Raw genomic sequence first — 17,802 nt, 5'->3', positions numbered from 1 at the left:
AATTTTAGAATCAAATCTTATTTTCAGTTGTTAAAAATAATACAATTGCCTGGTAACTAGAACTAACAAACAATGTCTTTTTTCTAGGTAGTAGAGGGTCAGCCGCACTCTGTTAGACTGGCCAGTCTAACCGAATGGGGGTGGCATCGATCGAGTGCAGCGAGAGGTCTTGCCCACCTCCATATATATTGTGGGAAAGGTGGTTCATGGCAACATCAAATCATCCAACATTCTACAAAGCATCTCAGATTTCGGACTCAACCCGCTCCTTGACACCTCTACTCCTTCTAGCTAGTCGTTTCGCCGGCTAGCTATCGTGCCCCAGAAGTGGTAATTAAAAACCCGCAAAGTTACCTTCAAATCTGATGTGTATAGTTTTGGTGTGTTGCTACTTGAGCTCCTAACAGGCAAAGCACCCAATCAAGCCTCGTTAGGCGAAGAAGGTACTGATTTACCTAGGTGGGTCCAGTCAGTGGTCCGAGAGGAATGGACTGCTGAGGTTCTTGCCGTGGAGTTGATGAGATTCCATAACATTGAGGAGGAAATGGTGCTGTTGTTGCAAATAGCAATGACTTGTGTTTCATGATCTGTGCCTGATCAAAGACCAGCAATGCAAGAGGTTGTAAGGATGATTGAAGACATGAACAGGGGAGACCAAGGTGATGGGTTACGACAATCGTCTAATGATCCATCTAAAGGATCCGACGGCCACACTCCTCCACCAGAGTCCAAGACACCACCGGATGTTGTCACACCCTAGAAACTCTTCTTGAAAGAGGCAAGGAAAATACATGTGCTGAAAGGCCTCGTGTAACAATGTGCACTATGTGCGTAAATATCACTGGTAAAGTGCGCCTTTGATAGGGCGGTCTAGGGTGCTCAATATGTGTTTTCTTCGCCTTTTTTTTTTTTTGTTTGTTTTATTTCAATTTTTTCTCCTTCCTCATTTGCAATGATTTCTAAATTGGGGGAGATTTTACATTCTGAATTATTATTATTATTATTTTTTAGGGGTGGGGAGTTCTATAAATTGATTGGAATTTTACCATTTCATGGATTTAGTTGGTTTTTATTAAATTCTTTCTTCTAAATTTATTATTATTACTTCATTTAAAAAAAAAAATTATATTTGTTTCTATGCTCAATATCCTGAACGTTGTATTTTGCTATTTTTATGCACATCAAATCCTTGTTTATCTTGTGATCAGGCTCATAAAAAATATTAAATTGTAAAGTCCAGCTAACTTTCATGGCTTATTATGAAGAAAGCTAAATGATAAGGAGTTTTTATTGTAATTTTAGACCCATATTATTGTAGATTGTGATAGTAAAATTTATATGGATATAGTGTGTAATTAAAAGGATAATTGGAGATGTTTTAGTATTTTCATATAGACTTTACTATCTTTTATTTGAAAAGTTTGGTGCCAAAACCAGCCACAGTTTGGTAATATATTTTGGTGTCAGGCCCGACACGGGTCTGGCATAATTGTTATACTCAATCGCTGGTCTGCCAAGATTTTCAAATTCAAGTCTTTTAGACTAAACTAAAGCACTTTGAATCTTATATGATCATCAAACCTAAAACACTTAAAATATTGTTTACACACTTCATATATATATATATATATAATTGATATTAACCTGCTATGAAATAATGCATGAGCTCGGTGGTGGTGGGATTGACCAATGATGATAACAAAGTGCCATGTGGCGAGTGATAAAAATGGGGTATTCGTGAGGGCCGTGGAGCTGGTTATGCAAGATTTGTCCGTTTAGGGAGTCAGTGATCGAAAGAGCAAGGGTGGGTAACAGGCTGGCCGACTTTTCACTCTTCTTTCTGACAGTATGAAGAGTTATTCTGTAACCTGCTATCAAAAATTCTGCTCAATCCAACATTAAATCAACTGCCTATCAAAGTTTGAACATAAATTGTTCAAGCTTCTTTCTTTTTCTCTTTGTATATGTCAGCTATCACCACCACAACTTAAAAAAGAGCCAAAATTTATGGCAAAAGAGAAGGACCAAACCCAACAACTTAAAACTCAGGTCATTAGAGAGTTTTTGGACTATTTGTACATAACCATATCAAAAGTGATTGCAGTCCTGTTTTCAACAATGCAACGTTCTCCTTTTTTGGAACTATTGACAACACTTCATTTGTTCTCAGTGGAAGAAATTTCTCTAGTTCGAATGCATTTCAGTTCACATTAAAACAAAAATTACATGTACGAACACAGTTGCGGTGTGTGACCCATCATGAGCAACAAATGCAAGGTGTTCGCAGCCAATTTGAATTCCAGCCACGTCTAGCCTTTTCTTTAGGCCTTTCTAGTTGCATTAAGTACCTTAATTTTTAGAACAAATTCACCTCCCGGCAGCTGCATATGAATTTCAAAGGGCCACGTAGTTCGAAATCTAAAAACTTGTTTAGAAATAATCGTGTTCATCTCACAGTGTCTCATGGCATGGTGAGAGAAAACCTTGAAGCTTCATCCGGATTCCAAACCTAGAAAGAAGATTTATCATAAATTAATAATTCTCCACACAGTTGACATGATTTTTAAAGTATACATCCATAAAAGGCGAAGACTTTCACTTACCAAGATATTATTAGTCAGCATCATTGAAGCAGATATGAAGGTGCGTTTTATCTGGTTCTAATCTATGGATGCTTATGCTGCACAAGAATTTCTAAACCTTGAGCAAATCCACTGGCAGAGATCATATGAATGTATTCTTGAAATCACACCAAAACCCTCTTAGCTTGGTCAATATTTCCACATTTGGAATACATATCCGCTAAAGCAGTTGCAACTGGAATAGTTGACAATAAGTCATGCCTTAAGATATAGCCATGAATGGCCCTTCCATATTGCAATGATGCCACATCTGTACAAGCTGAGATTGTGCTAATGATGATTGAGGGATTAGCTCTTATCCCACATTCTTGCATTTTCTGGAATACCAGAATGGCCTCATTGCCAAAACCATTTTGAACCAGACCACAGATAAGGGTAGTAAATGTCATCAAGTTCGGATGGATGCCAACAGCCTGCATATGTGAGAACATATCTTGCGCCTCATTGATCTGGCCATTTCTAATAAATCCCAAAATCACAGCATTCCATGACATCACATTTGGTGGCACACTTTCCAACTGCATCCCATAAAACAGCTTCAAGACTTCTCCAGTTACACCAAGCTCTGCATAAGCAGTCAATAGAGTATTCCATAATAGAAGATCTTTGTTCATTGTAGAGTTGAAAACGTGCCTTGCATCTGCAATTTTTTCACATTTGGCATACATATCTATCATACTATTAGCCACAGCTAAATCAGATACAAGATAGTTTCTAATACAATAACAGTGCCCCTCTTTACCAAGTTCTATATTTCCGATAATAGAACAGGCAGATAATATGGATGCCAGTGTCACAGAGTCAAATCTCATGTTCTCTAATCTCATCAAATGGCACAAATCAAGCGCCTTTTCAACTTGGCCATATTGCACATAGCTAGAAATGAGCAAATTCCAAGCAACTGCATCTTTTTCAAGCATCATACCAAAGACTAACTCAGCATCCTTGATTAGCCCAACCTTAGAATAGAAGTTCAAAATTGAACCACCCAAGATGCTGTCCAGTTCATATCCACCTAAAACAGCAATCGCATGGGCTTGCTTACCCTCCTCAACTGCACCTAAATTAGCTGAAGCTGATAGAAAGCTCAATAATGTAACTTGATTGGGCTCAACATCTTCCAACCTCATCTCAGAAAACACTCGTGCTGCTTCCACATCGAACCCATTTTGGACATAACTTCCAATCATGGAGTTCCATGTAACTACATTCTTGTCAGACATATTATCAAACACCTTCCTTGCATCCTCTAAAATCCCACATTTTCCATACGCATCCACAAGACTACTTGAAACAAACACACACCTATCAAAACCCATTTTCACTACATACCCATGAACCCCTCTCCCAAACGAAATCCACTGCAATGCAGCACATGCCTTCAAAATATTAGGCACCACAAAATTGTCAGCCAGAATCCCAGTATCTATCATCTCACAAAGACCCATTAAAGCTTCTCTATAGAAACCCATTCTACAATTCAAACCAATAATAGCAGCCCAAGAAAACACATTCTTTACACTTAATCTAGAAAAAAATTTATTTGCAACCTCAAAAAGATGGCATTTTGCATAAAAAATGAACAACTTCGTCTCTAAATACTCATTTGTTGCAAGAGAATCACCAATTTTTATAATTCGAGAGTGAATTTGCTGACCCATAAAGAGAGCACGATCATAGAGGCATCCCTGAAGTAGCAGACCATAGATATCGGGTCCAATTGGGATTTTTCTTCTGTCCATCTCAGTTAAAATTTTGAAAGCTGCTTGAATTTGACCTTGTCCACATAGAGAAAAGATGGTGTTGAAGTAAGATTGTTGCAAATTAGATTGGCAGTTTTTATATTGGATTTGAGGCATAGAAAGATGAGGTGGTTTTCTAATTACTTTATTGTAGGATTTTGTGGGTTTAGCTTTAGAGTGAAAGAGATCAAGTTTTGGGGTTGGAGTTGGAGTGAAAGCAAGAGAAGCCATGATGCATTTATAGAATAGAGACGAAGATTTCCTTCGGAACGTATAAAAGATGAAGAAGCACCAAAGGAAGAAGAGGAGAGTAGAGGATGGATTATGGTGCGCACCATTGTTTTAATATTTGCCACACAGTACAGTTTCGGAACCATTTTTATCCCTTTTGGCGGTATTCCATCCCCTCCCCCACGTACGATTTTTTTATTTTATTTTATTTTATCTTTTTTAATAGCTTAGCCTTAACATTAATTAGATTGGTGCTCTCTGATATATTGTAGATAAGGTCAATTTTTTCTAATATAAATTCTTTTTTTAAGTGATGATAGTATTTAAAACAAAAAAGAAATGTTTGATGTTGTAATTCTTGATTTTATTGGTTTAATAAAATCGATTAATTTAACAACATGATTAAAAAAAAAAACTTTAACGAACAAATAAAATAAACAAAAAAAATTGGACAATAATTAATTATAAAAAATTAGATACCAATATCATATCCAGGGGACGAAAAAAAAGTTTAGCCATTACAAAAAAAAAATGTATCTGGAGACTCATCACCACTCCATTGTGGATAACCTCACATCACTAAAAAGAGTTCACCAAGATTAATTTTAACACCACTATAAAAAGATACACGATGACACTGAAAGAGGTCACACACGCTATTAGAGCAATGATCCGGAAAGCAAACCAAACAAAATATCATAAAGTAAGTATCCCATACTTATATTTAATAAATTAATTGAATTGAATTAAATTGAAGAACAAAATTTCTTTTATAAAAAGCTGAATTTAACAAAGAAAGACAAATAGAAAGACTTAAAAAAAACTCAGGTTGTTTTTAAAATTAGAGAAAAAAATATAAAAATAACAAAATTGAATATCAAATTAAATAAATATCAAAGGCTAAAATTTAAAAAACATGAACTTAAAATAGGGGAAAAATCAAAGCAAACTCAAGCGAATTTTCTATACTTGAGTTAATCTTCCAAACTCATAACCCATAAAATCCTAGACCCGGGCTCAAACAAAAATCTCAATTCCCAACTAATTTAATGTTGAGGATGAAATAAAAAAATAATTTAAAAACTTTTCTAAAGTAAAAACAAATAACATTAAAAAAAATGAGAATAAGATTTGATTGAAAAAAAATGAAAAATGATGAAATTGTAAAAAAAAACAATTAAAAATTATCTCAAATAAAACAAATAGCAATCAAAAGAATGATGATCAAATGTGAAAAATAAAAAATTAAAGGAGGATGAAATTAGAAATAAATTTCAATTTTATAAATTATTTCAATGGAACAGATAATAATAAAAAAAAAATAGAGATCAAATCTAAGAAAGAAACAAATTGAATTGTTGCTTTGAAATATTGGAAGGTCATGTGCAAAAATTAAGGAGGAAATAGAAAATAAAAGAGAGAGAAAAGAGCAACAGGTCGTCAACACTAGACTAAAGGTCTGTTGGCCACAAGTGTTGCCCAATGATAGAAGAGTCGCTAAGACGATTCTAACACCACACTAGAAGCCACCGTTTAGCCGTTACAAGACTTCTCATGTGTTGTTCGAAGATGGCAGAGTAATCTATGAACTAACGTGTGTAATGCACACATTAATTTTTTTTCTAATTTTTTTTTATTCAATTACCTTATTGTCATTCAATCAACTTACTTATAACAAAAAAAAAATCTAGATGAAAATATGAAAAGGCCCTGGAAGCTAGTTTACTAAGTTTTGGTTTTAGGGGTGATTTAAGTATTTTTCTATATTGAAAAAGGTAAACATACTAAAAAGTCATGGATGCTAGTTTAAGTTTTTTTTTTTTTTCTTTAAGAGTAATTAAGTCATTTTACTATGCAAAAAAAGTGAGAAGATTGATTTGACCCCGATTAATTTGATAATAACAAATGAACTTCATGAAAAAACCAGTTTACCCCCTTATATCAATTTCATTGGTTTTTGTTGTTAAGGGAAAACACATCATTATATTATAACAATCCACAATGCAATAAGTCATGGTCCATAGTAAAACATTGATGCATCTTAGTTTTAAGGGTAATTTAGTAAATTTCTTTTAAGGGTAGTTTAGGCATTTTTCTAATATTGAAAAAGGTAAACAGACTAAAAAGCCATGGATGCTAGTTTAAAGTATTTTTCTTTTAAGGGTAATTTGGTCATTTTACTATGCAAAAACTGTGATGGGAACGATTTGACCCTGATCAATTTGATAATAACAAATGAACATTGGGAAGAGATCATTTTACCTCCTAATATTTATTTCATTAGTTTTATTAGACCAATAAGATATGTTGAGTTGATTTCTAACATTATACTAGTGTTATATTTGAATGAAAAACTAATAGTTTGCATAGATTTTAGAAATGTTAATCTTGCAACTCTCAATGATGAATATCTAATGCCAATGAATGATATGATGATCGATTTAGTGGCTTGTAAAAAGATCATCAACTTCATGGATGACCATTTAAGCTATTGTTACATGTGTGTGGCCTCATGACAATCATCTTCACAGGTTGGGATCTTTCTAGTGATGGGGAAAAGAACAAGAAATTTTAGTTTCTTATCGGTAAAAAAAAAAAATGAATTGAGTGGCCACCTAGTATTTTGGTCACTAGAAACCCTTATAGGTCTTAGAGTTTAGATAATACGACTGATTGTGTATAAGAAAGACATATCATCCATAGTACATCTTACCTAAGGTAAGCTGCATTGTTTATTTATCTAATATAAACTAAGGTATTGTTATACTTTCTAGTTGTTGGTCTATCTAAGGTTAAGAAAAGTTTTCCTCAATAAGGAGGTTTTTATCTTATCAAGTTCAAGCCAAGCCATTTTAGAGTCAAAACATATTTTTTGATTTTTTTTTCTTTTAATATAAGGAATACATATTACGTATAAGTTTATAATACTTAATACTGAAACAAAAAAAAAAATATTTTTTGATTTTTTTAAATGTAGGCCAAGTTATTATGGCTTTAATGAACTAGTTTACTAAATCCAAAAATACATTGAAAAATAAAAAGAGTATTTTTTTTATTTTTTTAATATGCTAAAATATGCAAATATAATTTATTTTTGAGAGACTTGGCTATATGCAAATTAAAAATAAAATTTATATTTTTAAAAGAAGATTTTTTATTGTTGTTTTAGAGGAAAAAACATCTTGTGTGTTAGTCATAATTCCAAATATTAAATATATAAAGATAGAAAAAAATGGGGAATTTAAGTTAATTGCAAAATGATCTTTCAAAATAAAAAATTTATTAAAAACTAAACGAAGACCGTGTTTGGCAAGACGTAAATAAAATATTTTTATCAAGGCTAGTTTACCCACAATATTAATTCAAAATTAATTATCATTCATCAACTCAAAATCAAACAACACCAAACATCCACACAAATCATATTAATTTCATGAACTTATATTCAAATTTCATTTTAATTCAAATAAATCAACATCAATTCAAGCACAACCCATGGATTAAGATTTAACATTCAAACCAACATAAACTTAACCCTAAAAATAAAATCACAATTCAACGTAAATTATCAAACCTGAAACACAAATGAATTCAAGTCAAATAAAGTGTCCAAACTATCCATAATTATACATAACAATAAAAAATTTATCCCAAATTTCACAATGTTATAGCAATTTATCCAAAAATGGTTTGAGTTTATAAATTGACCTTCTAGGGCATTTGAAATGTCTAAGGTATATTGAAATAGATATTGAAAGATCACTGGAACAATGACGACGCATGTACCATGCACCTCCAACATTGTCAACGCGTAGATTCATAAGTCGTCGCTGTTAGAGGAGGCGGGCTGGTTAATCTGATGCTCAACGATCTCTTCTTTGCTCATACACCGGTGATGCTCCTTCATGCTCTTGAGGAAAGAGATATGGATTTCTAAAGCTTCAATCCTCTTTTCATTTCTTTCTCCTCACATGACTGTTTCTCCTCCCTAATTCTCCCTTACCGTGATTGTTTCTAATAGTGTCTCTTACTATTGCTGGATCATCAATTAAGGTTGGTTGTCACTGAGAAACAAGAGAAAGTAAGGTCGAATCAGGTTTTGTTATTGTTGATGGCAGCTATGGGGACACGGTAGAGATGGAGACTGGGAGGGGGGGTTTTTTATGCTAGATGACTTGATGGTTGAGAGGGAGATCGGGATGGTGGCTAGTAGTTGTGTTGTCGGGTTAAAGAAAAAAATTAAGGTTACTAATGATGGAGTTTGATGGTGATGGCTTGGAAGAGGACAAGGGATGCGAGTCTCAGTAGCTCATCTTTGATGGGTTTATGATGGTGGAAAGTGAAAAGTGGAGATGGAGGATGGCATTAAAGGTAGTGTGGGTAGCGTTGCTGCTGAGAGAGAAATGTGGTTATTAATGGTGGTTTGTTTAGTTATGAAGGTTGGTTGTAAAGATGATGATATGGATTATTTTTATGAAAAGAGGCTAGCAAATAAAGGCAGTCGTAGTGCTACAAGTGAGGATGTTGAAGGTGGTGAGGAGGATGATTAGGGCTATTGTTAATGATGTTAGTTATGGTCTCTAGCTAGAATAGTGATTGCTGGCCTATTAGGCTTGGTGAGAAGGGGAAATAAGTCTTGCTTGTAACGCTAGTGGAGAGACAACTAATTGTTTTGGTTGGTTTGAGAGAGAGAGGAGTTGTTCTTCTTGGAGGGGGAAGGAGAATTAATTATTTGGGTGTTTATTTTTTTTACTTTCTCTTCACAAAGGGTTATTAGTTCTTTGTTTTTTATTTTAATAAATTTTTAATGTGTTGTTGAATGTCTAAGAAAGGATGAAGGACAAATGTTTTTTTTTTTATGGCTGAGTGATGGCTGGGTTGTTTTATTTATTGTAAAAGGGAGGCTAAGGTTTTTTTTTTTTTTTTTTTCCTGTATGTGTGAGCTGGTAGGTGGGAGAGTGTTTTGGTGTGTTGGTGTTTTTTGTTCTAACCAATTCCCTCTTAAATTCCTCCTCGTTATAACGACCTAATTATAAACAAAATAAATTTGTCTTTTTCCTCGTCATTGCTTGGCCCCTGAGCAGCTAAAAAAAAACACTCTGGTTCCTCATCTTCTTCATTTGCATATTTGGTCCCCCTAACATATATTTTTTAATATTTTGATTTTTTATGTTTTTTAGTTTTTTTTTTTTTTTTGAAAAAGACAACGCTTATGTCAACTCAATAAAAATAAATGATTAATGATTTTGAAATAAATGAGTTAAAAATTGAGTGCATCCAAAGTCATTTTTTGAATTTTGAAATTCTTTTGAAAAGATGTTGAAAACAACACAAATATATTAAAAATATATTTTTTGGATTGTTTTTGTTGTTTTTTGCTATTTTTTCAAAAAACAATAAGAAAAAAATGTTCAAATTTGATTTATGACAACTATAATCATATCTTTATTATAAAAGAAGATGTCTATATGACTGATGTTAGATGTCCTTACTCATTAGAAATGTATGAGTGGGTAACAATGTCATTTAGCTTAATAAATAGTTACTTACTAAAAGGCCATGAATTTGATATTTCATGATATGATGAATCATAATATGAGAGTTTACATTGATAATACTATGATGAAATTAAAATCTAACTCTACATACTTAGATGAGTTATATTCTACCTTTAAGAGAATGCATATGTATAATATCAAGATGAATCCAATAAAAATACTTTTGACATAAAGACAAGAAATTTCTTGGGAGTTTTAGTGCATTAACATTGCATAAAGTTAGATAAAACACCAAAAAAAAAAACAATAATGGAAGCATTTAAGGACTTAAAAAGCCTAAGAGGAGATGAATTAAGGTTTTATCTAATTTATATCACTTTAAAAATCTTTCTCTATTTAAACTAATTTTATATCTAATTTTAATGAGCACAAAATTAAAAACATAAGGAAAAAGAAAGAGTCACCAATTTTTATAATGGTCTCAGACAATCACTTACTTCACTACTTGAACATTCATTCAAGTATTCACTACTACACATGATCTTCTTCACAAGTGAGACCAAAACCCAATCCTTTTACAGGCTCAAGATCAAACCCAAACCTTTTATGAGCTCAAACATATCTCAATCTTTTTCTGAACTCAAAATTAAACTCAATTCTTTTACAAGTGTAGTATCAAACCTATCACCTAATTTTTTTATGAGCTAAAGATTAGATTTAAAAAAAAAAAAAAGAGTATACATAATATTTTTAAAGGATCAAAATTGAAAACCTCTATTTGACTCATACTTAAAGGATAAACCCATGTAATTGAAGTGTCACTTAAACTTCATAATTAGTTTATCTTTCACAAGAAAAAAATCACTCCTTACAAGATTAGAAGATTATAATAGATAAGCTCAAGTCTTTATAGGATATAATCTAACTCATAAAAGTGAAAAATTAATTTGATGCAATATAAGATTCAAAGCTTTTCAAAAGAATACAAAGATGAATAACCAGGCCAGGTTTAATAACTATGCTTAGGACTCAACATTTTTTTTTTTTCATTCTTTCCTCTTCGAATATAAAAAATTTATAAAATAAGTTGCACAAATAAAAAAGAGTTTGCATTTAAATTCTATTGCATATTAAAGGGAAATCCTGCTTGAATGAGGTAGTGTTTGTAGTCCACTTATGTTGCTAAAAAATTTTAAATTTTTTAACCTATACACGCAGGTCTGGCATGATTGTCAAGCCCAAGCGCTTGGGTCAACTTGAGCCTAGACCTAAGCAACTTGAGCCTGACAAACCATGTCAGGCCCAAGATATTTGGGTATGACAAGCATGCCTAGCTAATGTGATAAACAACTAACAAATAGGACAATTGTGCATTTTAGTTGCCAGGAGGGAGAAAAAAAAAACAAAAACAATCAATCATCAGTGGTAATCCTACCATTATCTGTCTGCACATGCCACATCATGTGAAAGAGAGCACGACTGTGCATCTAGTAAGAAGGTGGGTGACCAGATTTGACTATTGGGAAGCGTCACATGCGCTTCATAATGGAACGGGCACCACCCACTCGCTGGAAAAGAAAAAAAAAAGCAAAAAAAAAAACATCTCATAAAAAAATAAAAAATTAAAAGTAAAACTACTATTATAATTCATAGTAAAATATCTCTTGATTTACAATAATATCCTAGCACTAATGAACTTTTGTTATAATGTTATTAATATAAAAGATCTATACAAGTTAATCAACATCCTTAATGACATGCTGCAAATCCTATTGCAGAGTTAGAGAGAGGGGAGCTTGAAACCTAGCCGACAACTATCAGTGTTAAAAAATAATCCGTTCTTGAACTTAGACTGGACCGTGGGCCGAGTATATCCTCCATCTCGAGATCATATAAGCAGACCTATTCCCACAAAAAAAAAAAAAAAACCAATAGTTCTTGAACCGGATTTTAACTCATCAAAACTCCAGCCCAGCCCTTTTATAGACTTCGCATATCCTTGTGAGGATTTGGTTCCCACATGGAAGGGATATTTGAGCAATAATTTCGTTTAAGCATCTTCAATGACTTTCAGTAAAGGAGAAGTCCACTGACCATTGTTACGTCACAGGTTTGATTAATCTTTCTTAGAAACGAAAACATATTTATTGAAGAAAAAATCTTGTTATTGTGAGTAGGAATATCATGAGTCAAAACCATCCATGACTTAACAAATAAAGAAAAAACACCAACTAATGTTAAAATTTCACAAAAAAATACAAGATCAAACACTATTTAATCAAATAAAAAAATGCAGCGATCCAACAAAATCTGAAAAAAAATCATGAAGTGCTAAACAAAAAGATTGCTTGCTAATATATATATATAAAAGCTATGATTTCATATATATATATATATAATATATATATATATAAACTTCATATGTATTAAAAAATAATTTAAATTATTTTTTAGTCTATTTATTTAAATTGAACAAAGTGTATAATAATGGGGAAAAAAGAGGCTAGGAATGTGCATGGCTCATTCAAAAGAGGCTTTGGTTGCGAGTGAGGTCTCTTATGTTATTTTATTTTAATTTTAATAAAAGACGAACAACGTGTTGGTCACCTTTTATTTTTCTAAAAAATAAAAATAGACAGATGACACATCATTTGCTTATCTAGTTTTTTACGATCAAAGATTCATTGAAAAATTAAGCCAAAGATATTTTAAAGTAAAAAAATTGATTTTTAATCAATTTTTTTAAACCTAAAATAAATAGAAAACATTCAGAATCAACTCGAAATTCAAAACAATTCTTGAGTTTAAATCTACCATCTTAAACAATGGGAATGCCAAAGAACACCTTGGTTGAACTTCCTTAACCGAATAAAACTTTTTAACACTAAAATCAATCTTTTTCATGGCTGAAATAAGTATCAATCAAAACTTTCTTTCTCTTCAACTAAAATCTAACTACTCTCTTTTCTCTTTCAAATCAAGAAATGAAAAATTAAAAAAAATAAAATAAAATTTTGAATCAAAATTGAATTTTCAAAACCTGAAGAGACCAAAAATTTAGAAATTAGAAAGTAAGAGGGCCAAAGTGAATACATATTAATTTTAAGACAACCATTCCACTTTGTTCATCATGATCCCTTTTCTTTCAATTTGGCTTTCTATTAACAATTTAAAGACAATTAACTATCAATTTGGTTAGATCAATTTGAAGGAGAAAAAAGTTCAATAGCCAAAATAAAATAAAAAAATCAAAACCATCTATGCCTTTAAGTTTTTTATTTTATATGTATATATAATTATTATATATAATTGAAGGTTAAGTTTATTTGACGGTGCATTAATTAACTTAAAAATGAGTGCATTGGAAATGAGTCTAAATAAATTATAATCCTTAAAATCGAGCTTGGTTTTTATTTATTAGGTTAGTCATGAACCTGAATTTAAAATTTATGAAAGTTAGATGAGCTTAATGTATTAAAATATAATTCACCCAGATTTGAAAGTTAACAATATCATATGAAAATAATTTTTATATTATAAATAATCATAAAAATAATATTGCCTATATCACGAGAGTTCATCAATTATTTTGATTTTAATGAGGCAAACATGCAAGTGGTCTCTCAAATCAAGAAAGAGAAAGAAAACAGCCTTAATATATATGTCGTGAAATTCAAGATTCAAGAAATTCAAGATTTCATTCGATATCCCAGCATTACTCGCGTGCACAGTTGATTTTGCTAGGTTGCCATATAAAATGTGGCTAAAGTAAGCTAACAAATGAACGGCTATGATCACATTCATTGACAATTCTTCACCAGATAATCACAACAAATGAACGGTTAGAATAATCCAGTCTTCAAATTGTTTTTTTCTTTTTTCTTGTGTCTTGTCTTTCCTTTCAAATAGAAGCATCTTTCTGTTAGGAGCTTTTTGTCTTAATGCCTTTTCACTCTCTCAAAGATATTGGACAAAATATAGATCCAATAGAATTGATCAATGCAACATATAACAACACACTACGTCCTTCTAACATGCATATAACAAGTTAGAGATCATGTGCAGATAAAGCTAAAACACTAACCCTATCCTAACACTAACCTTACAGATCAGATCAGAGGTCTAAAACTTACTTCCATTGCTCACTTCACCTTCTTCTCTGAGAGCAGCCCGCCCTTTTCTCTCTCCTCCATCATTCTCACCACTCTCGCCTTTCCAGCTGCTACTCTCAGACTTGCCATCCTCAATGCTCTCAGATCTGTCCCTACTACCTCTAAAATCCGACTCAGGGGAGCTATGCACCTGTGAAGTGGGCCTAAACAATTGGAGTTGGTGGTGGAGGGTGTGGTGGTGAAGTGGTGGTGGAGGTGCCGCAGCTGCAGTGTAGAAATCTTGAGACGCGGGTGGTGTAGCACAGAAATGAGGTGGCGGAGCGTGGGAAGCTGGGTGGGCACCATAGAGGGTTGCCCCCCCACTATGAGCTGCTGCTGCTGCCGTGGCGTACTCAGGAGGGACCCATATGCCACCCAGGACCACAAGATGTGGACCTGGGGCTCCTGCTGCTTGTGGGCTTGGACTGGGTCGCCTTGTATGAAGTCTATATTTCTGTATCACCAAATAAAAAAGTTAAAAGATAAGTATATCATTTGGATCTGCAGTGTACTGGTATTAATATATTCAAAGTATGTGCAGCGTGCAGACTGTGTTATGTCAGGTCAAAAGAAATTGTACAAAGCCTCTTTCATGCATGCTGCCTGAGGCCAGAACCTCACATAATGTATTTGCCTATGTATGTATGTATACTGAGAGAAAGAAAAGAATGTAATATATAACTGTAGACGGTATGTATATATACAGAGAGAGAGAGAGAGAGAGAGAGAGAATAAAGTAATATATACCTGTAGATGGCTTTTTACTTCGTCATTGGTCAAACCGTCAACCTTCATGAGTTCCCTGATTTGTTTTGGGGTGGCCACTGTTTTCATGCACGACCGAAAAAGAAACCAGTCAAATACCATTGCCAATAACATGTAATCAACCATTTTTTTTATATATATATATATATATATATATATATATGAAAATGATAAAGATGGTAATCATGATGACAAACGACTTGACTAATATCATTATTAGGATTTTGATTACCTTGAGAACCGCCAAGCATATGCAGAGCGTTGACAAATCTGCGGTGTAAGTCTGGTGACCAGCATCTCCTTGCTTTTCTATGAGTCTGAGATGTAGAAGTATTTGTAGAAGCAGAAGCAATAGTTGCAGTGTTTGTTGCTTGGCCATCAGATGATGAACTATTACCAGCTCCTTTTCCTTGCTCAATCACGACCATCTTATTACCAGCACTTTCTCTCTTTGGACAAGAGAATCCATTCTCAGTCTCTGAAAATCTCTTATGATCCAATTCCAAATGTTCATCAGTACAAGCTGCAAGAGCTAAGGTTGGGCTTGGGCACAAATTTCTCTCTTTTGAGAATGGAAGGAAAGCTCCTCCATTTCTTTGTTTGGTGTCTAAGATCAGCTTTGAACTAACATTGAATCCAATATCGGTTAGTTTTGGGGATGTCAATGTGGTCTGAGGTTTGGTTTCATTGCTTTCTTGGCTCCAAAGTTGTGCTGTTGTCATCCAGTTAGCCTTATCAGAGATGTTTGAGGTCTTCTCTGGGGTTTCGGATGTTGAGGTTTTGAGAGGAATGAATTCTTCAAGAACTGGTATGGGCTCTTGATTGCCTCTATATGTTTGTAGTTTCTGCCTTGAAGTCTCCACAGCTGAGTCGAAAGATGCAAATTATATATAGTCATTAAGGAATTACCATTTACTAAACTATGCATGAGGTCTCACATCCTCCTAACAAAAATATGTCAAAATTTAACTGGCTGCTTTTAAAATCAAAGAAACGAACTCAATAAATAAAGTAACAAAGATAGAAAGCTAACTAGAATTTCTATAAACGAAAGAGGATAAAGGAAAAGAATAGAATTAAAATCCATCCATATGATCACATGATTATCTAGCCAATTAATCTTCTGTGTATATATATGAATTCCATATATGCATATAATCTTGAATCCACAGTTAGTCTCGAAACAGTAATAATCAAAGCATAAATTAAGACTTTCAAGAAAAGAAATTAAGCCAAGCTGTGTGTGTGTTTGAAAGCATATATATCCATACCACTGGTCAGAAGTTGCATGCAAAGGGGTAGCTCGCGTTTGAAAGCATCGATCTTTAGCCTTTCTTCCTCAAGGCGAGAGAGAAACTCTTCAAGCTTTTCGGTCTGGTCGTTCTGGTCTCCATACGATTTCAATAGCATAGAATAGCTATGGGGCTTGCAATCCAGGCTGAGTTCTGATGGAGATGCCATGATTATTAACTGTTTTCTCTTTTCACGTACAGCAAGAAAACTGATCTCTCTACTCAACGAGCGTTGTCTTGTCGTTAACGTTCATGCAACAATAGGAACAGGGATATGTAGGAACAAACAACAGCAAAAGAGGTCGGGTGCCTGGACTCTTGCTTTCTAGGTTTTGAGTTTTCAAGTGGATTAGAAAGAGAGAGAGGAAGAGGCTGTTGTTTGTGAACACAAGGAGGATCGAGGGAGGATCATCTTCTTTTTAATTAGTGATGAGTTCAAGAGGGAATAAAGCAGGGTTCAGAGAGAGAGAGGGAGAGGATGAGGAAAGAAAAGGCTAGCAAAGGGAGGAGGGGATAAAGAGGGATGGTAACTTCTTGTAAACAGCAAAGTTAGGAAAAGCTAAAAATGAGAGAGGTAGCTGAGGCTCTCTGAAAGGGAAGAAGGAATCAGGAGTCTGACAGTAGAGGGATCATGTGCTTAGATACTGTGTGTTTTTTTTTTAAAAAAAAAAACTTTTAATTGGCATATAGCTCATTGCTAGTATGGAGTCTTTGTACGAATTCAAATAGCCAATATCTAAAAGATGATTCTTCTTCTAATTACTGTTATCCTCCTTTTCCTTTATCTCTTTATTATTATTATTATTATTACTATTACTATCCTTTTTTCCATTTTACTATTTCCTTTTGATTTGAAGAGCCTATCTATGATATTAAGATTCGTCTCCTACTTTTAAAATCAAAGCACCTCATGGTCATGTATTGATGCGTAGTCTTCAAAAGCTTCCCATGCAAAGTATACTATCATTTGGTTTAAGCTTAATGGGCTTGTGGATGGTTTGTATTTTTGGATTTGATTATTTACTGAGATATATATATATATATATATCCGAGGGTTTTTGAGATATCTCACACATGGCCATCATCATGTAGCTTAGAACATCCTTAATAGAATAATTATGGGACCCATTAGGAGCTCTTCTAATATACTGCGAGTATAATGCAATTAGAGTTTGTGATGAGGCATTAATGCCACTTCTGTGTCAAAGCTTAAAGTTAGAGGCACAAGTGCATGCACGAGAGAAGATCGAAAAAGAATTGATGGTTGGGATTTCACTGCTAAAATATCGTAAAACAACCATGGGATTACTGATCAAATATTTTTCATTTGTAATGTTCAATTATAATAGTGATGAAGAATTTCTATCATAGATACCCAATGAAATTATTGATGGAATTGCCAACACAATTAAAAAAATAAAAAAAATTATATTGGTTATTCCATTGTTAATATAACATGCTATCATTTTCCAATGAATTTC

The 17,802-nt window shown here is 33.3% G+C and overlaps 2 protein-coding genes and 1 pseudogene across 2 annotated transcripts; 1 reads left to right on the top strand and 2 right to left on the bottom strand.

The window, feature by feature from the left end:
* LOC118048001 (probable inactive receptor kinase At2g26730) overlaps positions 1-815 on the top strand; it is a 28,760-nt pseudogene extending 27,945 nt beyond the window's left edge.
* Positions 816-2,021: 1,206 nt separating this feature from the next.
* On the bottom strand, positions 2,022-4,754 carry LOC118048028 (pentatricopeptide repeat-containing protein At5g55740, chloroplastic). The gene is made up of 2 exons (XM_035057536.2): positions 2,604-4,754; positions 2,022-2,509 (listed from the first exon to the last, which is right to left on the bottom strand). Exon 1 carries the CDS (start codon positions 4,613-4,615, stop codon positions 2,747-2,749), a length of 1,869 nt encoding a protein of 622 aa, XP_034913427.1. The 5' UTR covers positions 4,616-4,754; the 3' UTR covers positions 2,022-2,509; positions 2,604-2,746.
* Positions 4,755-14,043: 9,289 nt separating this feature from the next.
* On the bottom strand, positions 14,044-16,867 carry LOC118048029 (myb family transcription factor EFM). Its single transcript, XM_035057537.2, has 4 exons — positions 16,301-16,867; positions 15,262-15,894; positions 15,012-15,088; positions 14,044-14,718 (listed from the first exon to the last, which is right to left on the bottom strand). Exons 1-4 carry the CDS (start codon positions 16,488-16,490, stop codon positions 14,236-14,238), a joined length of 1,383 nt encoding a protein of 460 aa, XP_034913428.1. The 5' UTR covers positions 16,491-16,867; the 3' UTR covers positions 14,044-14,235.
* Positions 16,868-17,802: the final 935 nt, after the last annotated feature.

Source organism: Populus alba, chromosome 6 (assembly GCF_005239225.2).
Source record: "Populus alba chromosome 6, ASM523922v2, whole genome shotgun sequence".
NCBI classification, from domain to species: domain Eukaryota; kingdom Viridiplantae; phylum Streptophyta; class Magnoliopsida; order Malpighiales; family Salicaceae; genus Populus; species Populus alba.
The sequence above is the reverse complement of the archived record's forward strand: the minus strand, read 5'-3'. Positions and strand labels throughout refer to the sequence as shown.